The sequence below is a fragment of the Tauraco erythrolophus genome, chromosome 1 (genome assembly GCF_009769465.1).
Source record: "Tauraco erythrolophus isolate bTauEry1 chromosome 1, bTauEry1.pri, whole genome shotgun sequence".
Lineage (NCBI taxonomy): Eukaryota > Metazoa > Chordata > Aves > Musophagiformes > Musophagidae > Tauraco > Tauraco erythrolophus.
In genome coordinates this window covers 75,052,556-75,076,563 of record NC_141465.1, presented here as the reverse complement: position 1 = coordinate 75,076,563, position 24,008 = coordinate 75,052,556, and the positions used below count along the sequence as shown (strand labels likewise).

General features: G+C 39.3%; 1 protein-coding gene across 2 annotated transcripts in view; it reads right to left on the bottom strand.

Annotated features, from left to right (window-relative positions):
- The window catches only part of NALCN (sodium leak channel, non-selective), a 253,954-nt gene that overhangs the window by 40,575 nt on the left and 189,371 nt on the right, over positions 1-24,008 (bottom strand). For both annotated transcript variants that reach the window (XM_086611009.1, XM_086611015.1), the window contains one exon: positions 8,843-8,916. In XM_086611009.1, coding sequence (XP_086467135.1) covers positions 8,843-8,916 — 74 coding nt within the window. The remainder of the gene's footprint in view (positions 1-8,842; positions 8,917-24,008) is intronic.

The following is a 24,008-nucleotide window of genomic DNA, read 5'->3' as shown; positions in this document are numbered from 1 at the left end:
TAAATATTATTTCCTTGGAATAGATCCTACCTAACTCCACTAAAATGACAATCCAGTTTTTCCCAGTAGAGACAGTAGGAAATTCTGGGTTCTGACCTCTGTATAGAGGCTTCTTGCTGTGACAAAGAGGGTAACTTAGCTTTTTTCCTGTAAATATGAATTATTGTGCTCTGCTTTTAACAGTTAGAAGCTATTTTCTTGGCATCAAAAAGTGACTTGCACATATACTTTTCATGGCCTTGAACACAGGTTACTGGAATACCCAGTTATGTAAACTCTTAGTGTCTATAATAAAAGAGAACATTAACTGCGCAAACAATAAATTCTTTACCTGACCAATGAATGAGATGGTTTATTTGATTCTTAATGGTATAATAAAATAAACTCAACCATATACTACACAAAATGGGCATGCATAAAGGGTGGCACCTATAGAAAGATTGTCAGGATAGCCTATGATCTCTGTCTAAATAAGATTCCTAAATCCATATTTAGAATTTATATCCATTGCCTCATTTTCAATAACTCTGGAAGCCCTGCAGCTCCTACTGAAATCAACAGAGAAATAATGAAATGCCACTTGTATAGCACAGAGATCAGAAATTGTTATCAAGTAACTGCAAAGAAACTTTTGTATTTTCAGAGTCAAAAATGCTGTGCCGTAAAGACTGTGGCTACTTTTGACAGTCTCTCTCCCAGCACCCTCCACTTGATGGGAATTAGTGCCTTAACCTTCCTTGTATTAACTCTTAGTTAAAGCCACGCTTTGTTTGCCTTTCAACTCGGGAACCAGATATTTTTCAGCTGTTTAGGCACCTAGCGTTGCAGATCTTTGGGGACTTTTGACAAAAAAGGCAGGTGCCATGAAGTTTTCAGAATTGCAAAGTTGTCTATTTTAAAACCTACAATAGGATTTGACTTCTTATTGTAGACACCTGCACTTTTGTGCTTAGTCTTAGTGCCTGCATGTGAGCCATCTGTCCAGGCTTCCCTCATAATGAGTGGAGATGCAGGGCTCCATTTAATTGGTTGTACAGAGGTGGCTAAGCGCCACCTGCATTGCCTTAGAGTATTTTGCCAGTTTCCAGCTGCTGCTCCAACACAGTATGGGTCTCCTACAATTTTCTGTCTTACCTGCCATCCTCAAGACGATGTCTTGGACATCCTCTGGCATATCATACATTACTAGATGTCCATATGTGGGCAAATTCATTGAAAACTTGCTCAATTAATTTAATTAACGATGCCTGGAAGATATTCAAGTAATCATAAAGCTGGCATCTGAAGACAAAGCAGTCAGCCAAAGATCTCACTGGGCTCCACTGCCTGTATTGACTAGACCTCTATCAACTCGATGACAGTTTCAACACAGCTCACAAGCACATCTGGTAGTCTGGGGGTGAATCCTATACGTGGGACAATCACTGTGTCACAGTGTTTTTTAAAAATTCAGTGGTTTGCAAATTAGAGTTCAAAATAAATGTTTTCTTAACTTGATACACAATCATGTAACCGTAGCTGGTCAGAATCTTTTGATCTTTCTATAACAATGCAGAAAAAATGCCCTTTTTTTTTTAGCTAAAATTGTCCTTCCCATCTTCCTATACCACTTCTATGAAATATTAGATAGGTTCATGTTCACTTATGGATAAAAGAGGAAGTTAAGAAACAAAGGAGAAGAGATAAGAAGTATGTCAAGCTTCTGGACTTTGTACTTGTAGAACTCTGAACACAATTCAGTAGCTGCAAACTACATGCTCTAAATTTTTCTTGAAAAGCACAAATGGAATAAAACATTCTGAAAAAGAAAATGTGATTTGGTAGGTTACCAGAAAGCCAGGCTTCAGGTTAAGATCATACAGAACAATGTATACTGGAATATTACATAGTTTGTATTACCTGCAATTATGAGGTTCAAACTTTTTAAGTCCTTTAAACTCTCTCATTCTTTGGAACCCCTGGAAAATAAGTTGTGAACAGTGTGTTCAAGTAACACTCTTTGAGGTAATGCAAAATGTTAAATGCTTTGATCAATACTTCAAAATACTATACCTTTAATGAATATTGTGAGGTCTCTTGCAGACAGTACGCATATGGCTCACTCTTGGACTTTTTAGGGAGGTGTCCTTTACACAACAATTGTTGACTCGTCTTCTTGCATCCCAGTGTAACACCGATTTGTTATTTTTTCTGTATTATTTTAATTAGTGAATATTTATGTGTTCTGTAGTAGCTGCATATATTATTGTGTACTTTTGTTCTTGTTCTCCCTGAAGCGTGCTCACAGTGAAGTCTTAGCAGTGTGGTATTCTTCAGTAAGACACTCAATTATCAACATCATTCAGCACAGTTTTCACTATGACTCCCTATCCTTACTAAATCTTTCTATGCTCTCATTATATTTCCCTCTAATTTGGAAAATACGGTTAAATGTGACAACCTAAGATTCATGGTGAATCCACCTGATAGGTGTTCTAGTGCTTTTCTCTTTCATTTTATAAATTTAATTCAATGAGGCACTGTTTGAATAGCAAGCAAAATGCACATTTTCATCACAGCTACACTACTCTTCTTTGGAAAAAATATACTATTTTTTAAAGAAATCTGAATTTGGCTGGTAAAACAAAATGAATTATTAATGCAACTTGGATAATTCGTGGTTTTTCTTTTTTCCTTTCATATGTCTCTAAGGAAAAAAAAAATAGCCACTTATTTTCTTTAGTGTCTGCTCAGTCTGTTGAACTACGGTAACAGGCTTTCTTTCCTTTAGCTGTTTTGTATTCTCATTGTCATTCTTACTTTGCTGTTTCTGCTTTTCCTCTAGCAGGTGTTTGCATAGTTATTTTCCTTGGATTACAGAAAAACTGGTAGAATCAATGAAAAAGAAGGAATCTCAAAGAGCCATCTAGTCTATCACCTCTTTCAAAGTAGGATCAATGATATCTGCACTATTCTGGGCTGATAATTGTCTAACTTTCTTTCTATACCTGCAGCGTTGGGGACTTCACAGCCCACTAGCAGTACTTCACAACATGTAGATTTTACAGTGATTTACAACATGGTGGTCACTTGGCACAAAACCCATAAACCAGAGTAACTTCTTACCAATGGAAATGTGCATTTCAGTGTTTCTTTCTGTTTGTCTTCGAAGGAGGCAGGTGAAATCCAATGATGTCATACGCTTGTGGAGATTTAAGAAGGTGGTAACGAAGTCTGGATTTTGCTCCTGATGCCAACAATCATCATCTGAGCTTAACCAGAATATTTGTTCTGATGCATGGTATCAAAGTCCAGCAGATCATAAACTGAGCTGACCTGGAACATTTTTTCTGATAAATGGATGGTATCAAAGCCTCACAGTTATGAAGAAAGAAATCATACTCTTAAGAGAGAAAATAAAATATATACAGAGAAACTTGTTGTAAGTCATTTAGAACTGACTGATACAAATCAGTTATTTAATGCAGGCAAGTTCATAATAAAGGACACCAAAGGTATGCCTTCTATGATGAAATGACTGGATACGTGGACAAGTGAAAAGCAGTGTTTGACAGACTGAATGGTAGAGCGTTAAACCAGAAGGACTCTGATAAACTTGAGGACTGATTCAGTAAAAGCTTCAGGAAGTTGGACAAGGAAATGTGTAAAAGTCCACACTTGCTGCAGAATAGCTCCATGCATCCATGCAGGCTGTGGAGTGGCTGCTTGAGGAAAAGGATCTGGGAGTTACACCGTGCACTGGGTCTGAGTAGGATGGAATTACCCAGATGATAACTGGATGAATGCTTTCCTGCCATCAGTAAGGCAAATTGCTTACTATATTAAGGCAGAGTGTCGCCAACAGATCGAGGGAAGTTATTATCCCTCCTCTACTCCAAGATGGAGAGGCTGCACCTGGGATACAGTTCTGGGTACTCCAAGAGGGATGCTGAAAGACTGGAGTAAGTACAAGAGGTCAGTGGCTTACAACACATGATCTCCAGGGAGTCTTGAGAGAGCTGGGCTTGTTTCTTTTGACAAAGAGGAGTTTAAAACATAAAGCTAAATTCTTGTTACTGCGAGATGACAGAGCAGTGAGCAATGACCAGAAACTGTGGCTTGGAGGATTCAGACGGTATATCAGGAAAATCCTCTCTCAAGGGTATGGTACTGCAGTGCTGGAACCAGAGCAGGTGGAAGATGCAATGCTAATCTGATCCGGGGTCAGTAACAGTCCTACTTCAAGTGCGCAGTAGGACAACATGGTCATCAAAGATCCCTTCCAATCAAAACATCCATGTTCCTGTGATAAACTAATGAAAATGTTTGCTCATTCTCTTACGAGAGGTGGTGTATTATACCACTGTGTTAGTGTCCAGAGAGAATTTATTCAGAGATTAAATTTATAACTTTCCTAGAAGCACAGAGAATCTAATTTCTTGCTCATTCTAATATTCAGAAAAAATGATTGTATTTTGCAGGAATACTTGTATGAACACAGTTTGCATTATCTTCTGGTATATTAGTAAATTAGTAAAACTGAATACCTCATTCAAGTGATTCTTTTTTTTTTTCCCAAGACGGACTCATGGCAGTCTCAGTTTCAGACGTGATAAATTCACTTCACTCAATTAGTTGTTTATGAAACTGAAAGTTCCACTTAAGCATGAGCTATGTTATTCCCTCAGGTCCAGTAAAAGCATCAGACAAATCTTGACAAAAACAGTGAAAATCCTATAACATATACCCCAAGCATCAGTTTACAGTTTCACTATGACATCAGCTGTAATGAAAAGCAAATAAAAAGTTGCCCATTTAAAAAATGTTAGTTTCCCAAACTGTCACAATATATACTTTATAATAAACCAAATTTTTGTCATTGTGGTGAGTTTGATTTTCTTATCAACAGACCAGAGAACTTTGAAGTTATTCTTTGTATTTTATAAAATAAGGGCATAAACCCTTATGTGAGGGTGACAGAGGAGTGGTGCAGGTGGCCCAGAGAGGTTGTAGAATCTCCATCCTTGGAGATACTCAAGAGCCATCTGGCCATAGTCCTAGGCAACTCACTCTAGGTGGCCTTGCTTGAGCAAGGGGGTTGGACCAGATGACCCTCAGAGGTCCCTTCTAACCTCAACTATTCTGTGATTCTCTGAAGCATAGTTTGATAGACACCAGAATCATGTTCTGCACTACTGATACGTTGGTTATATTTTGGACTATGTGAGTCTACTTTTAATTTGCTCAGTTGTCCCACCATTCTATGCTGTGTACAACTTATCTTCAGTACTGGAGAGAATGTATTGGTTGATACAAAATATTTTGACTAGACCTTCTCCACCCTCTCTGCTTCAGAAACCCAGTGGGACTAATAAAGGACTAGACATCCATTCTCAGATAATGATCCCACAAGAAACGAGGGTCAGAAAAACCACAGGCACAGAACTTGCTTTTAAAATAAAAAACAGTGCCCATGGCAAGAGAGGGTGAGAGGAAAGCGGGAAATAATGAAGATATGGAGGAGAAATTAAATTTGTTGGAAGCAGCAGTTATTGCTGATGAGGGAAATACATCATCATTTTCAGAAAGAAATGGTGCTGTTTGTAATTCAGAGGCACTACTAAATGTGATCGTGTTTTGAAAAAGTTGTTCTACCTGTCTGTAACTCACTTTTGTCTTGTTTCATTTTCCTTGGAAGGGTGAAGTCCTCACCTCAGAAAGGATTTATGTGGAGAGTTAAGCCTCTCTGTGCTCTGACACTGGTAGGGGTGAGGCAAGTCACTGGTCAGAGTCAAAGTACCCAGCATAGCAGTTGCTCCATCCTTGACTCTGTTCCCAGGACTAATTGCACCAAGACCTCAAGGGGGAAAGGTAAGGGCTGGTTTCCAAGCAAGAATCTTCAGAAAATAGGCGGTTCCCCCAGAGTGGAGTAAGAAAGTTGGAGGAAAATTAAGAGATCTGAGACCTCCATTTTGCTGCATAATGTAACATTAGATGAGCAGGTGAGACACCTAGGATGGAATGTATGAACTGTCCCTCTGGGTGGTTGAGGGCTATTTATGCCCTTCTTCCTCCTCTTGGGGAAGAAGATGTCAAGCTACAGTTCAGTATATAAAGGGAAAACCAAGGTTAAGATAGAGGAAGATGCATAAGGGAGACATAAAGGTACCTGTGTGATATTCTTTCTATGTGGTTGGTTATGTTGAAACATAAAAAAAAAAGTAGGTTTAAAAAGTAGGGGGGGAAAGGTAAAACATGGACATAAGCTAGAAGAGACTTAAAATTCTCTTTTCAGTATGGCAATTTGATTAAGGTGAAGTTGCCCATGGGCAGCTTTACTGTGTAGAGGCACTGCTTTAGAGAAATGCTCCTTAGTTCAGGCAGACAAAAATTAAAAAGACGCAAGAAGGAATCTTTTCAGAAGGGACATTCTGAGGTACGTCTTCTTGTTCTTAGCATAAATACCATTTCTTCTTTTGTCAGATACTCTGAATAGCTGAGACTCAGTGACTTTTATTAAGGACATTTACAGCATTTACATTTTACACTCATGTCTTGTGAGTTTGAGTTTTCCTGTGTTCCTTGAACTGAATCCAAAGTTTCAGTTGTAAATTTTATCCTTTCTTAGGACTTCCTTCTCTGTAAAACTTCCCATCATCAACACTGACAACACTAGCATCAACACAGAAACACTGACAGCGGTCAGGATCAGCAGGCCCATCGCTGGCAATATTCTCCATCAGCACGGCCACCAGATAAACCATGAACACAATTTTCTTATGCTGGAACAGATGTATTGCAGAGGTCACAGTTCACAGCTTGTTTAACAATTCTGAGGCAATAATAAGGAACAATAGTCTATTTGCTCCTTTTTCCCAGGAGCAGATTAAGACCATCTCTTTGTAAATGACTTCCAAGCATCCCTAGAAAGCACTAGAGGACATGTGATCCCACATTTTGCTTACTTGACAGACGTTCCCTCTTTTTCTCTGTGTTCTGCAAAAGTTCGTCACTGATAACCCAGGAAGTAGATGGGAAAGCATAGTAAATGTAGTTAAAATTATTAGATTAAATAGATTAATTAAAATAAAGTAATAGATCAGTAAATGAAAACTTTCTTCTTCTGCCTCTGAAACTTTTCTTCAGAGGAATTCAGAGGTGAATAGATGAGAAGTCCTGCAAGATACAAAACTTTCGCAGAAACCATGCTCTGAAGGACCAAGTGGAAATCAGCAAGATTGAAATTGGAAGGACTGAATTCTGATTTTATTCTGGCACCTCTGAGAACTTAGTGAAGTCCAAATAATGGTTCGGTTGGATTCTCCTCCCATTCTGCTTCAGACTTCTCCTGAAAAGGGGACAGTTCTGTGCTGATGGAAGAATCAACCAGAATTTTGAATTTCAAGTCGTAAGACTTCTCATATTTTTCTTCTGTGTAAGAAAGAATGTAGCCCCTACAGATGTCACAGGTTTTTGAAATTTTTTAAAATATAAAAGAGTAGGATATTCTCTTTGTATAAGAAACATGCCAAACAAACTGACATTTGTGTAACCCTAGAGGAATCAATAACATTTCACAGCTGTAATATAACATAGAATTTAATTACAAATGTTTTTCTGAACCACTGCCATGAAGCCTGTATCTAAACCTGTATTTTAAAGGTTTTTGATTAGCACAGACTTGTATTTATCTATCCATAACAATAATGCCTGTAAAATCAAGTACAACCAAAAGAAATACTCACAAATAGAGCCCTAAGTTTTGTTAAAATAGAATACCGATAGTTTTGCAGTTAAATTTCTCAGTAATATTTTGACAAAGAGCATTCATTTGAATTAGTAATTGTTCATGTTTTCATTACCACAGATTTAAAGACAGATAAAGTTGCACATTAATTTCTCCCTGTGCTGTATTCTTATAGAGTATTAAAAAGAACTAAAGAGCCGTAATATTTCTCAAATGGCATGTAATTATTAGGTGCTTTTCAAGCAACTTCACAAGTCAGAAATCACACTGAATTTCTAGCGCACTGCTCCTTATAAAACACTGCCATACTTGATCTAATCCTACAGCTGTACTTCTCAGATCAGCTATTCCTGTTTACATTGCTTATTTAGCCGGGACGAGTCATTCACAATATTCTGGAGACACACCTGCTTTGGTGAGAATGCAAATATAAAAAAAGAATGACCTATATATTGTTGGCATTGCTAATGCACCTTATATCAATGACAGTCATTCTAACGTAAAACCAACAGTGGTATGAAAAGCTGCAGCACGGTGATACCCATCTGGTAACATTAGATATGGGTCTGGGAGACTTAGGAGTGCATTATTTACTTACGGTGCTGAGTACTTACTTGATATGGAGTACCAAAATGAATGATCATTACTAAAACACTCAGGAAATCCTTCAACAGAAGACACAGTTCATTGTACATTTCCTACTTGGAATATGATTAGCAGTTGTCTGTGCATTCTAGTGTACAACCCCTGTGAATGTTTATGTGCATATATATGCAAGAACCAGGCTGGAATTCTTTAGGCAAAATAACATCGCTTATGAAGAGACATTTTTTGGTTAATTTAGAAGGAAGATGCGAAGAAAGCTGAAAAATTATTTTTCTGCATGACATAGAATTCAAATACATACTGAAGAAGAACAATGTCTCTCTTGTTGCTGTTCAGGCATGTAAGATACCCAGAGAAAAGAGCGATTTATCTTTGATAATGAAGGTGATAAATGTACTACAAAATGATACACTATAATAAATATTATACATAAAGTAACATTCATGAAAAAAAAGGTTATGAGAAATCAGACGACAGTCAAAACAATATCGAATCACTGCTGACTCTTACCTTAGAATTTTATTGATTGCTGTCTCTTTTTCCAGAAGGTTTCTTGCTCTGATGCTGAAAACAGATTTACGGAGCTATAAAATTAAGAAAAAGACAGTGTACTTTTTAATTGCTGCAAAATATCTGACAGACCAATAAAACACCATGATGCTGAGAGTATGTAAAATTAAACAAACAATGTTCTCTATCATAAAGCTGTTCTTCACAGTCTATGGCACAGGTGTCCTTTTCCAGGGAAAGGGTGGTGGAAAAAATCAAAATGGTCACCAAAAGCAAATTCCTTGAGGAATGTGTAAGATCCTAGCCTTATCTTGCAGCTTTCGGCCTCCCTATCCCAATCCCCAATCCCTACCCAGTTCTGGGTGCAAAGAAGCAGACAGTTTTGTTGACCAGCACTAATATTATTCCCTTTATTACAGATTTATTTTCTTCTCTGGCCAAACCACACCTTTGTCTTGATCCTTGCTACTCCTTCTCCACTTTGGATTTCGACTAGGCTGGATCACACTCTAGAGATGCCTTGACTATACAGAAAAGCCGCGGGTAGGGCTTAGATGTCTCATTTCAGTGCCTAGAGTTAGGTGAAAGTAGGGCTCCTGTTTCTCCTGAAATCAGGTTTGCTTGCCTGTTCTTGTCCTTGCCATCTTCACTATCATTTTTTTTCCTTTTTTGCCCCCTGATGTAAAGCAGAAAATATGGTGAGGAAAATGTGCTTGTGTTTGCCTCTGGTCATGCATAGCATTTTAGGCATATTCTTGTGAACAGGGCTTCCTGGACATTAAATGAAAGGACTAGGATACAAGAGAAAACAAGCACTTAATTCCTAAGCAAGTAGTAACAAACATGGCTAATGAAGGAATGAATCACAGCTGAAGAATCTGGTTGAGGAATTGCACCTGTGTTGAACAGAAAGACTCTGGCACCTTGTAAGGCTTAATTCTGTCAACTGTGTGGAGATCATTATCTTGAAACGAATGATTGAGAGAGACTTGGGAGCTCCTAGCAACATGTGCCCTGTTTTTGATCAATCTGAAACAGTATCTTTAAGCATGTTGCTTTAAAACTATTTATTAAAAATACCAGATTTGTTTAATGATCTGTGTCTGACCTAAGGATGTAAGTAACAGATTTCTAAAACACTACCTCAAATCCAGAGTCACTAGACTAGAACTTCCCTCAAGACTCATACTGACTCAGATTCATGTTAAGATGTCACAGTTTGGAGAAAAATGGAAGCCTACAAAATACCTTAAAACTTGTTAATTATACTGGCTGTCCTTAATAAAATGGCTACTGCTTTTTAAGCCACATCTGTAACAGCAGGCTACAGACTCTCTCCTAACATTTGCTTTTTCAAGTCTGGCCCCTTTAGCCTTTCTCAAGTCCTAACCCATCTCTGTACAACCTGTGGAAGTAAGAACATAAATGATTTGAAAACGCCACTATTTTGAGATTCTGTGGGTTTCTCAAAAATCCTGCAACTTGAAAACTGAAATAAAGTATGCGACACTTCAGAATGTAGTTTGGAAAATAAAGTACTGGAACTTCAGGTAAGATTAAAAAAATGGTAACAGAATTGTTGAATATTTGTTGAATAGAATTGTTGAATATAAACCAGAAAATTGTTCCATTATCTGGGTATGGTTAACATCAAAATAAACTCAAAATCACAGTATGAGATATACTATTACATTAAATATTGTGTAAGGGTAAATATTTCATATATTGAAACATATTTGTGTAGGTTTTAACTTATTTGCAGTACATCAGCACAGGTTTAGTGGATTTATCAGCGTGGCACTTTATTATGGATTTAGATATAACTGACAATGGTGAAAGCAAAGGCAACTTCTTCACATCTTTTTATTCTAATGTCAACGGTTAGTAACCGGAATCCCAGAGAACTGATTTTCTCCCTTATCAGGATTGTGGAAAGAAATGAAACCTCCAGACTACAGGAGTGATATCTATCCTTTCGCAAGGTGTTACCTAATAATTTTTTAGGGCTCAAGTAGGAACATCAAATTTATGGGAATAATCAAGGTGGAAAACAAGCCTTTTTGTGTCAGTTGTTTTTTCCTGTTATAAATAATTGGTTTATAATAATTGCAATTACATCAAACATCAGGGGAAAAAAAAGTGTGATGCCTACTAATGTGTTATGTCCATTTAATTCTAGTAACAATTCTTTGCTTGTTAACATCTGAGAAAATGAAAAGATTTCAATCACAGAAAGCATTAATTTTCTTCCACGTTTCCAGCTTTTGCTCACTCAATTTCAGAAAAAAAGCTGAGGCAAATAATTTTTCCTTAAATTTGAATGAATACATCTCCCTATCTGGCATAGGCCACTTCTTTTATAGGTTAAAAACAGGTGCCAAAACACCTCGGCATTAAGTGTATGGCCTGAGCAAGGAAATTCACTCAGGCCATCAACAACGGAACGTGCCTGGGAAAGTGGGAGCGAGGAGTCGACTACTTTTCAAAGACTTTACAAGGGAGGCTGGGCGCTTGCACAGATACATTTAGTGCTTCCTCAAGTCATATGTTAAACCATCTAGTGCCAGCAGGGAAGAAGAGCAACTCAAGAAGAAGCTCAAGAAGAGCTGTTGGCTGGTCTAGGACAAGGGCTACTTACGCCTGGCACGTTTGTTAACCAGGGACTGCCAAATCGTCCCTCTGGGTAGCAAGACTTAAAAAGAAGGAAGCAGTGGTGTGTGTTTTGCATAAAAGCATACTGCTAAATCCCTTGCACGCCTCAGCTGAAAATGGTTTGACTTCTTGTTTTTGACGCGTTCAATGAACACTCTAGTCGTCTGCTGGAGATTTGCAAGGACAGTGCTGCACTCTGGTATTTGGCCACTGCACAGCCAGAGGTGCAACCTCGACAGAGCCAGAGAGACAAAGTGAAGCAGTAGGAAGGAGATGAGCAGGATGAAGAGCTCATTTCTGGAGCCACTGAGATGGGGAGAAAAGGCTGGGTTCCGGTTCCTACTCCCAAAGCTGTTCATTAATTTAATTCAGTGATGCTTAAACAAATAAATGCCTAAAAAGTCATGGGAATGGGGAAAGCAACCAGAACACAGGATGTTGCACCAGGTTATTAGTGCAAAGAGTGCATTTACTTTTCCTGTGCTTTTTTTTCAGAAGGACTAGCTGTGAAACTTGCACCTGAGGCAGTATGTCCTTGGGCATTGACCATGGCCTAAGCATACCCAGTGGAATGAGGCTTAGGTGAAGTTTTGAAGGTTTGTTACCATCCAGCCTGCCTCTGCATTGTGATAGAATTTAGTCTGGATCCAGGTATCCAGTTCTTTAATCCAGCAATACATGAGCATGCACAAGATCCTATACTTTGGTGCCCAGGGATCTCAGTGGTCCAAAATGGAACTGCTAATACAACCCAGGCACTTCCAAGGATTACAGCTTCTGAAGATGATGGTCCTCATCGCTCTTTAGGACTTAGGAGTCCTTGCTTCAGCAGAGCTCTGGTGAATTTATCTTAAATTTAAAATACCCAGAAGAAGCAATACAAGATGATATTTTTAGATATCGATCAGTTTCTTGTATTTAAAGGAAGCAGCAGTCAGTCAAACAGCAACATGCATATGTCAATATGTGTGTTGAAGAAAATCAAACATTACTATAGATTTTTAAAATAAGTGTCCTTATTTCTACATTAGATAAATAAGCCAAACTGCTTCCCATTTAATTTTCCAAATTTTTATAGCACATCAGGCAAATGCAATGGAACTGAACAAACAGAAAACAGGAGTGATGATCAGTATTTTGTTTAATAATGTCTAGATGCTGCATGCTGGTGTAGAAGGCGGCTAGCAATTAAAACTTGTGATACCTGCCGGGTTCTTGAATATTGCAGCGGAAATTATTAGCAGTGTTAATGTACAAAAGACGTTACTCGATCAGACGATGTGAAATTAAATATGTACAGTGTACTGTGCTGAGGTTATTTTAGGGTATATCTGTTTAGCCTGCTGGGGTTTTTATTACAGATTGTGAGGACACCCTCAGTGTATCTTTATTAGCCATTATTTATTTATTTACCTATTAATGCAGCCTATAAATACACTCAGTGAAGAAATAACAGTGCCATATAGCCTTCTGCTAGAGAGCATTATTTTTTAGCATAAGATGCTGTCCTGACATCACCTAACAGTATCTGATGACTGTTAAATATCTTTTCAACAACACTTTTTAAAGAACTCCTGTCGGTTACTTTAATCTGTAAGGATTTAATCTGTGACAGGTCAGCAAATTACCAATAATATTTCCTGGATGAAAAGGTTTTAGATGGAAAGCATGCGCTCCTACGACACCATGAATAAAGCTCATGTCTTGGTTCCCACATTCCTTTGAATTTATTTACACAGATGTGCCCGTAGACACAGAATCTGGAGATCTGCAGGCAGTGCTTCTTCCACAAGTGCTGGCACCCTGCACCACTGCTGTTGGCAGAGTAAACTTCAGGCAGACAAAATGACTCAGTCCAGTCAGTGTGAACTCAATCTGAATGCTACATCCTATGAAACCCCATTTGCCCAAAACGACAAAGACAAAGCAATAAACCACTGTAACTGTTGTAAAAAGCTAAATCTTGTTGTTGCTCTGCAAGTGCCACCCGCTGCTTTGAAAAGGTACTGCAGACATTTTAAACAACGATATCTATTTAGTAATATATTTTAAAAATCCAGGCTTTCTACCCTGGAAAAAGAAAATCCTTGGCATAAGATCAAAAATAAAGCAACACAGGGTGATACCTTTGCTGGATGACAGCTAATGACTGTGGACCAGTCCTACAGCCTACGTATATTGGCACAGCTCTGCTGACTTCAGAGGGATCTATGCCAATTCGTAACAAACAGCTAAGATAGAGCTCAGTGGTTTTAAGTTTCCAGAAATGCTATTAATTCTGAAGGTTTTGATATGTTTTCTTAGCAACGTGTTCGTGTTGCACAAACCCCAGCAAGCACTGCATAAAGCAATTGTTTTCAACCTGAATTTGACAGAGAATTGTATGCTATCAACAGGTAAAAACTGTGGTGATGTAGTGTAGTATTTTTGTATTGCACCACTGCAGAGCTGGCAGAAGAAACAAGTGTTGGTGGGTGTTCTGCAACATAAAGTGAGACAAGGTCGGAAGTAAATAATGAGAGATAAGTGTCTGAAATGTTTGGTTGAAAAGAGAGAAAAAAAAAAGGGTATGCAATATATTTTTCTAATATAACATTTCTTAAGTATTATATGAAAATTAGGAATTTAAGCTCAGTGCTGTTAATACCAATCTTTTAAAGGCAAATGCAGGACCATATGGGAATAGTCTTCTGTACCATGCCAGAAATTCCAAGCAATGGAAAAAAAAATCATCCAAAGCTTCTGTTTCAGTTTGGAATTTGTTGGATGCCAATTGATGGTTTATGTGGACTTGCAGAATGAACAGATTGTTAGGTATTATGTCATTATTTAAACATGTACAGCTTTTTGGGAAAATATGAAGAGTCAGTACAATAAGCAATATATCAGAGTGATCTTTAAGAAACTGCGAGGAAATATTTGGGCAGAATCTGTTCAAAGCTTGAGCATTCCATTAAATACAGGGTATTTTTGGCCCACAGGAGTTTGCTATGCGGCCTCTCAAATGCATACATTATTATTCGTTCAGCAACATTCTGCCTATGCATCTTTGGCTTGAATAGATCGGAGTACAGCAAAATCAATGTAACGAAAATATGAAGAGTGATGGAAGGCCAGGCTACAAGTTGTTGGTAGGTACCTAACAAAATGTTCAAAAGAATTTAAGCAGGCTAAGTGACTACATCCTATAGAAGTCAGTGGGGAATTTCTTAAGCTCTTTTGAAAACTTTGCTTAGTGCCTACAGAATCATAAATGATCCAGTTACAAAGGATCTCTAGAGATCACTGAATACATTTCCCTCTCTCAAAGTAGAAATATTTTCATTTGGACTTTGAAAATCTGGTTCTTGGTAAGGTTCTCCTATATAAGAAACAGGCTCGTTAACAGTCAAGAAAGTGGTCTAGCATTAGGTAAGGGCCACAAGGAGTCAAAGGCTGTTCCTTTTGATCAAATGCCTGAAATGAGAAGTGGGCATAATCTCCTTATCTCTCTGGAGTCATTGACCTGAAACAGCCTTATTTCCTTTTGTAGCCCTTGATTGCTGTCTGTCTCTTAAGGAAAGCCATGTTCTTCTAATTAGCTGACTACTGGTCTGGAAAATCTACATGTTCTTTCATAACCAAGAACATTTTTCAATTAAGTGTGAGAATGTGGACAAGGCTAATATTAGCATACTCATAAAACCACCAAAGACTTAAAGGGGATGATAATAGTCCATCTGAGACACACAGGGGAGCAGCTACAGGGAGGGAGAAGAATCCCTCTCTTTTATGCCTTGTCATACTATGATTGGGTTTTCTCCTTAGGCATATCTGAGTTTTTTTATTTTCAGTGGTTTAAAGAGTAGGTTTTGCACAGAATCATAGAATAGTTTGGGTTGGAAAGGACTTTTACAGGTCATCTAGTCCAAATCCCCTGCAAAGAGCAGGGACACCTTCAACTAGACCAGGTTGCTCAGAGTCCCATTCAACCTGACCTTGAATGTTTCCAGGATGGGGCATCTACCATTTCTCTGGGCAACCTGTTCCAGTGTTTCACCACCCTCATTTCTTCCTTACATCTGGTCTGAATCTACCCTCCTTTAGTTTAAAAACATTACCCCTTGTCCTATAACAACAGGCCCTGCTCAAAAGTTTGTCCTCATCTTTCTTACACACCCCCTTCAAGTACTGAAAGGCCACAATAAGGTCTCCTTGGAGCCTTCTCTTCTCCAGGCTAAACAACTCCAACTCTCCCAGACTGTTGCCACAGGAGAGGTGGTCCATCCCTCTGATCATTTTGGCAAGTGCAACCTTGGATAAGTTTGGGGTTTTTTTTTGTTTTCTATCTCTACTTGAAGCAGAAGCCAGGGAAATCTTGGGAAAAGCTAGAAAAAAGGGAGGGCTGGGCAGATTAACTCATGGCAGTCAATAGCAAGGTGGAAGTGAGGAGTCCTGCCCAGTTTGATGTGGGGTTGTAATGCATTCTGCTGGGTGCACAGTGATGGAAGAGAAGGTTCCACCCCACACCTTGAGCTGAGGATCTTGAGGCTCTAGAGAAGAAGGGACTTCCAGGTTGGGCTGGACTGGGAGTGGAAGGAGACTGATATGGACTGGGAATTTCAAGTGGGAGGTAACTTAGGTCGGGGAAACAAGAAAGAACATTACTCCTGTTGTACAAGTACATGCATATAATTCCCTTCTCAAGAACGAAGTGATCACAACTGTATCTAATCAGTTCTTGTGAATGAGTCCTGTGAGTGAGTGAGGGAGACTGAAGGGCTTGGAGAAGATCTGGGTTCCTTGACAGGAACAGGGAAAGGGAGAGTACAAGACTCAAACAGAAGGACTTACCTGTACCCTATCCCTTCATTGCCTCTCCCTTCACTCCAAACAAATGCATGCTCTTTTCTGTTAAAATACAGCAGCCCTGAAAATTTTACCATGTCTGATTTTTTTTTTTTGATTGAAGAAACAGGAAGGGTATGATCAGTCCCTTGCGTTTTAATGCATCTTCACAGCCTTCGTATCAAACCCTTGAAATCTTTTAGCACAAAATTGATGAAGTACAAAGTAAAAGCCAATGCCAGAATGAAGTGCTGAATTATGGCACTTGGAAAATGGCAAAGTCCTCAGCCTCTTTTCTCTCAGAGTATAATTTAAAATTGGTCTTTACCAGACAGAATTTTGAACATACTATGCAGAGGCAAGAGCGACAAAGCAATTTGAAACATCAGAAGCCAGACTGTAGCAAAGTCAGAGTCTTGTTACTATTGCAGTTCTGTTTTCTCTGCTCTGAAGGCAAACATGGCCACGAAAGTTACACATTAACAGCTGAAATGTGTATGTGGTAAAACACTTCATGAAAAGGGTCTTTTTCTATAAATTGATTATTTAGACATAGGGACATTGTTACATATCCATTTTATCTGAAAATAAACTGACATCAACTGATACCATCTATCTGGACTTGTGCAAAGCATCTGACACTTTCCCACACAACATCCTTGTCTCTAACTGGAGAGATATGGATTTGATGGATGGATGACTCGGTGGATAAGGAATTGGCTGAACGTTTGCACTCAAAGAGTTGTGGTCAATGTCTCAATGTTCAAGTGGAGGCCAGTGATGAGTGGTGTTCCTCAGGGGTCGGTATTGGGTCTGGTGGTGTTTAACATCTCTGTCAGTGACAAGGACAGTGGGATTGAGTGCACCCTCAGCAAGATGGAGAGGACACCAAACTTGTGGTGTGGTGTTGTGGACATGCTGGAGGGAAGGGATGCCATCCAGAGGGACCTTGATAGGCTTGAGAGATGGGCCCATACAAACCTCATGAAGTTCAATGAGGCTAAATGCAAGGTCCTGTACATGGGTCAGGGCAATCCCAAGCACAAGTACAGGCTGGGCGGAGAATGGATTGAGAGCAGCACGGAGGAGAAGGACGTGGGAGTGTTGGTTGATGAGAAGCTCAACATGAGCCGGCAATGTGCACTTGCATCCAAAGAAGCACGGCCAGCAGGTCAAGGGAGGTGATTCTGCTCCTCTACTCTGCTCTCATGAGACCCCACCTGCAGTACGGTGTTCAGCTCTGGGGCTCCCAGCATAAGAAGGACATGGAGCTGTTGGAGTGGATCCAGAGGAGGGCCAGAGAGATGATCTGAGGGCTGGAGCATCTCTCCTCTGAAGAGAGGCTGAGAATGTCAGGGTTGTTCAGCCTGGAGAAGAGAAGGCTCTGGAGAGACCTTCTAGCAGCCTTCCAGTACTCAAAGGGGGCCTCTAAGAAAGCTGGAGAGGGTCTTTCTAGAAGGGCATATAGTGAAAGGACAAGGGGTAATGGTGATGTTGAAATACTGTGGGTTAGAAATTAACTCTACCGGACTCAGGGAAATTGTGGAACCAGGATCTTAATATATATACAATGTGCCATTGTATATATCTGTCTAAAGCAGAAGTTTAAAGTGATGAATTACTAGCTTAATCAGCAATCCATGAAGAACTGCCTGGATCTGCCAAAAGAAGGTAGTAAGTAGTGGAAAGGTAATTCTGGCAGAGGGAGATTGCGACCACTGACTCATTGACCACCTACTCAGATGATACCACTTACTCAAAAGCGAACAATAGAAGTAGGAAACTGAGTGTGCATTCTAATTTGCATTCTAGGCAAAGAAATCTTAACCAATCATTTAACAGAATTACTATGTATATGTATTAGGAAGATGAATATGTTAATTTATCTGTGTATAAATAACCATCATCACCCTCAGTAAATTTGCGGACGACACCAAGCTGGGAGGCTGTGTCGATCTGCTCGAGGGTAGGGAGGCCCTTCAGAGGGATTTGAACAGACTGGATCGTTGGGCTGAGGCCAATGGCATGAGCTTTAATAAGGCCAAGTGCAGAGTCCTTCACTTGGGGTATAAAAACCCCAAGCATCGCTATAGGCTCGGGGAGGAGTGGCTGGAGAGCTGCCTGGCAGAGAAGGACCTGGGGGTGTTGGTTGACTACCGGCTTGATATGAGCCAGCAGTGTGCCCAGGTGGCCAAAAAGGCCAATGGGATACTGGCATGTATCAAGAATAGTGTGACCAGCAGGAGCAGGGAAGTGATCCTGCCCCTGTACTCGGCACTGGTGAGGCCGCACCTGGAATATTGTGTCCAGTTTTGGGCCCCTCGCTTTAAGAGAGATATTGAGCTCCTGGAGCGAGTCCAAAGAAGGGCAACTAAACTGGTCAAGGGGCTGGAAAATAAAACTTATGAGGAGCGGCTGAGGGAGTTGGGGCTGTTTAGCCTGGAGAAGAGGAGGCTGAGGGGAGACCTGATTACGGCCTATAAATACTTGAGAAAAGATGGTGGGGAGTTAGGGGAAGGGCTCTTTACATTAGTGATGGGAGATAGAACAAGAGGAAATGGGCATAAGCTTAGTCAGGGGAGATTCAGGTTGGATGTTAGGAAGTATTTCTTCTCTGAAAGGGTTGTCAGCCACTGGAATAAGCTGCCCAGGGAGGTGGTTGAGTCCCCATCCCTGGCTGTGTTTAAGAATAGGGTGGATGAGCTACTTGAGGATATGGTTTAATGGGGATTAGGGATGGTTGGACTCGATGATCTCTAAGGTCTTTTCCAACCTAGAAATCTATGAAATCCAGTCTATGAAATCAATTTGGAGCCTTGGTGTGCTGTCTTGGGACAGGCACCCATACATACATATATATGTAATAAAAGGAATTTATTGTGTGGATTGGCTCATTGCACATTGGGCAATGAATCCAAGTTTTGGGACAACAATGGCTTTAAACTGAAAGAGGACAGGTTTCAATTAGATCTAAGGAAAAAATTCTTCACTCTGAGGGTGGTGAGGCCCTGGAACAGGTTGCTCAGAGAAGCTGTGGATGCCCCATCCCCGGAAGTGTTCAAGACCAGGTTGGATGGAGCTTTGGAAAACCTGATCCAGTGAAAGGTGTCTCTGCCCATGGCAGGGGGGCTGGAACTAGATGATCTTTAAGGGCCCTTCCAACCCAAACCGTTCTAGGATTCCATGAAACAAAATGTTTAAAAAATGTACAACAGACAAAGAGGTCTCCTGATTAATTTTCAGAAAACCTTAAACACATCACTGTATTTCCATATATTAACTTCATTAGAAAGATCTGATGAGAACAGACATGGGACAAAAATAATCTTTGAAAATCAAGACTGTAATGAGCAAGAAAATGCTGGATTCATAAGTTATTATCATTCCAGCAGGTAGATTGTTTTAATGACTTTTCTGAATGTTATAGCTAGATAGATTTTGGCAATATCCTGTGAATAACATAAATAGGCAAGACCGAAGCACTTGGCTGTGTTTAATTAACAAGCGATATAGGGAAACTGAAATTGTAGGACAGAGTTCTACTCAGATACTCAGTACAGGGAGATGAAGATAAAGTTTGAATGATTTCTGTTGATACTAATGCACAAAGTTCTGCAAGACTTACTTCAGAAAAAATGTAATATTTATTAGTGTTTAAAATAAATAATCTTTTCTACTTGGAATTCATGTGCAATTGCACTTTATGAGTTTCTGCTTTATTCAAAATTAATGTGATAAAATTATTTTTTCAAATTAATTAAAGAAAAGAATAATAGAATAATCAGGAACACAACAGAATGCTATCGTACTTTTTTGCGCCAATATTCTGCTTTGAGCAATATAATGCCCAAAGTTCAGAAGAGGTTGATTAATTTGAGTCATAAGTTTATTACAATAGGAAGCAGAAATTCTGGAAATAACAATTTATGAATAAATATTCTACCCTTGGTTCTTTTCTAAGAAGGAAAAAATACAAATAAAGTTTATAAGTGTGTCTTCATGCCTAATGATTTTCTGAAAGATATCTTGGCATACTCCGTCTTCAATACTAAAAGCTATGCCTTAAAAAAGGTGAAAGACTATTTCAGCTTTTACAATTACAAATACTTCCTGCAAGGAAAAGCCCTTTCAGAATACTCTCAGAATATACGTGGTTCTTTTTGCAAGAAACAGAACAGTTAATGAAAGACGGTGAGCACAGATCAGAAAAATACAGGCCGAAACAAATTGCCAGATGAAACAACAACATCTTATCAAGAATAGGTGGTATGTCTCAGCAGCTCACAAATGGAGTATCTGTGATCTTAACCAAACATGCATTAAAAGTTGTGGGCAATCTTATGTGTTGAATTTGTGTGTGAAATTGTAAACAGATAAAATCATAAACTTTCCCTGAGGTGTCAAGAGACAATGATTTCTACATAAATCACAGGGAGCTGATCTCCAAGGAAATACTCAGACCCTTGCAGGATAAGGCTTATAATCGAGTTGATGTTTGAGTTCAATCCCATCTAAGTTTAATGTTTATCAGCAGGATCATATCTGGGAATGAAGCCAAAAGCTCATCACCCCAACTACAAGACAACAAAGGTCATCATGAACATATCGCCTCAGTGCTCTGCTCTGTGCACTGACACCCCAAAGAATGCAGAACCCAGCGTGAGGTCTGCTGCTGAATACTGATAGTCCTCCATGGCAGCGGCTCTGGCTACCTCCAAGATGAGCTCTCACTTTCTGACCATGTCCTCCCATTATACAGGTACATTCTGCTGTAACTAGGAAATCAACGGCAGAGGCATATGGTGTGGGAGGTCAAGCTTTCACAGGAACTAGACCTTAATGATGGATCTTGTTGCCCCAGGAAAAAGGAATGGCTACTAACTTCACTGCTTGCAGAGCTAAAACCAAAACTCATACATGTGAAAGGAAACAGAAAGGAAACAGGATGATAAAGAGGATAGAAAAGAGAAAATGTTTGCTGCTGTTCAGTTAACACTACAAATGCAGAAATAAGAGGGTCAGCTTGCTTATATTCCTTCCATTAAATGGGAGATGCTCAAAGTCTGAACTATAAAATACATGGATATATTAAAGGTGCTTTTGCTTTGTTTTGTAATTCACTCCTGCTGTGCCACTGCTGTAAGCACACACATGGGCACCTGTACATATTGAGCCACAGGCACTTTCAAAGTTCATCTCATGAGCCTGTCAGTTTAGAATTTTACTTTAACAGCAAGTACTGTGCTGTGCGGCCAAAGGTAAGTAACTGATTCAGGAGTGTCGTCCTCACAACAACTTTCTGCAGGGCTTGCTAAAAGTTGTATATCTCTTAGGAAAGTATCATGAGGTGTTTCTGTGCTCCTCTGATCCTAATATTGAAGTTAAGAAGCCAAGGCCAATGCTCTGCAGTCAAATCAAGGGTATCTTACTGGACACTTGATTTGTTGCAAAACTTACTACTCGTTTAGCTTTCTGCCCTCCAAAACTTGCTGTGACCATCCCTCAGGCTCTTGTGAGAGAGACCACAGTGAGATGTCCTTATTTTCTGCCAAATTCCTTTTTTTCTCATTCACCCACTCACACAAAAATTATCTGTTTCCATACTTCATCCAGTTATTTTGTCCAAGAATTTAATGAAATATTGGTTAGCTAAGGAAATTCCCAGCGTATCATGGATAATATTCATACAAATGTAGAAGTATGAAAGAACGCTTTCCTCTCTGCCTTTAAAATTCCTCTTCTCCCACATCTATAATGTTCATTTAATACCATAACTTCCTCTTTTCATTTTTTCACCCTTTTCACAGACACTTTTCCCATTAATTGTATAATGGTACTATCTCCTTATACTTGCACTTTTTCTGAGCGGTCTTCCTTCTTTCACCAGAAAGCACCTTCATGGTACTTTCTACTACAACAGGGATACCTTCACCAACCTTGACAGTCCTGGTTTCTCTAATTAGACCCAGAGCTCTTCAACTCATGGCCTGCAGACCACATCAGGACAGAATAGCTCGGCATGCAATAAAGGAGGTCTGTGGCAAGATCAATTGGTTTAAGAAAATCTGCTCAGCAGGACCTCAAGCAGAGAGCAAAGAATGACCATCCTGCACTTCCAGCAGTGTTAAGTTCAGAGAATCCCAGTCCTGCACACAAAGTTACAGATAATTATAGACAACTGAAGCAAAGCATCATGCTAAGCTGCCTATCGAGCATCCCTGTCTGAGATAGCTCAGGTGTTGCTGGCATTGGATGTAGAAGAATGAACACGGCATGGTCTGTCCCCACACACCTGCTCAGACCTCACACACTGAGAGAGAACTCTTAGGGGATGTATCTAAGGTAAAGAGCATTTAGGTATCTAAAAGCAATTTTTTTATATTAGTGTTTGGTTAGTTCGTTACTTTGATAATAGTTCAGAAATTTGGAAGAATTAGAAAAACTTCTGGAGCTCACAGACTTGACTAGAAAAAAGGAATATAGGAGAGAAATCTGTTTTCCAAAGCTGTTCTTTTGATTTGGCACAGGTGAAAATAATTCCAAATCAATTGTCATCATGGTTATGGTAATATATACAAATAAATAAACTTGTCAATTATTTTGAGAAGGTAAAATACCTTAAAAAAAAGTAAGAATGTAATGAACATCTACTTCCTTTTCAAGGAAGTGGGTAATTGTAATACTGAAAAGTCCAGTTCAGCCACCGTAAAACAAAATCAGGAGCACTGGGAATGCATCCTACTAGGCACTGGGATCAGTAACATATTTGATGAGGTTTCTTTTTTTTACAAAGAAAAATAAAGTACGCATGCAAGAACTGTATTTAAATGGAACCAGTCACTCCAAGCTTGTTTTAAGGATAAGATATTTTTAAGCAGATTTGTTCATAGAAAAGCGAGGTTGCCTTGGCAACTGTAACTATAGAAAGCCAGAGTAATTACTTTCACAAAATCCTTCCTAGTGCTTTCTCCCTCTTAATAGGAATGTGTAAATACCTTGTTTTAAGCTACGTTTATCAGATATATTACTCATCATTGATTCTACCCTTGAGGCATAGGAATCCAAAAGTATGTGCTTAAAGCAGGTTGAGTAGTGCAAAACCAATTTGCAAACACTTACTTCAATTCAAAAATGAAAGTCAGATCACGCATACTTGCTCTTTGAGGGAAGTGAAAATTTGAAAAGAATGCAGCATTCTGTTTTAATATTGCAAGATCTCGTTGAATAAACTGTGCCATATATTCATCTTCAAACACAATAAGGATTCACTTTTTGTGAACAGCAGGCAGAAGGAATTAAGATTGCAATTTAATATATTTAAACTATATTCATGTAAACAGAGCTACTGAATCATTGCACAGCTCTGCACTGAATTCTGGGGACTCATCTGTGTGACTGGGACAAGATTAAGGTCTCTTGTTCACCTCTTCATTACATGGTAGAAATGTACTCTGGCTCCCCCGGCAGTGTTTGAGGTCCATCATTAGCGATATTTGGCATAGTTCTGCTGACCCCTAGGCCTGTCGTTCAATAACTTAGCCAGTTTTTCTGCTGTGCTTGTTAGAGTAGATGATGTCCATTTAGGTTTGATTTCTTCCTGTGACCTTCCTTGTCTGATAAATAATATTTTACCACAGACCTCCCTCTCAGGTCATGCTGTTCACCTTTGGTTTACTGATGCTATAGA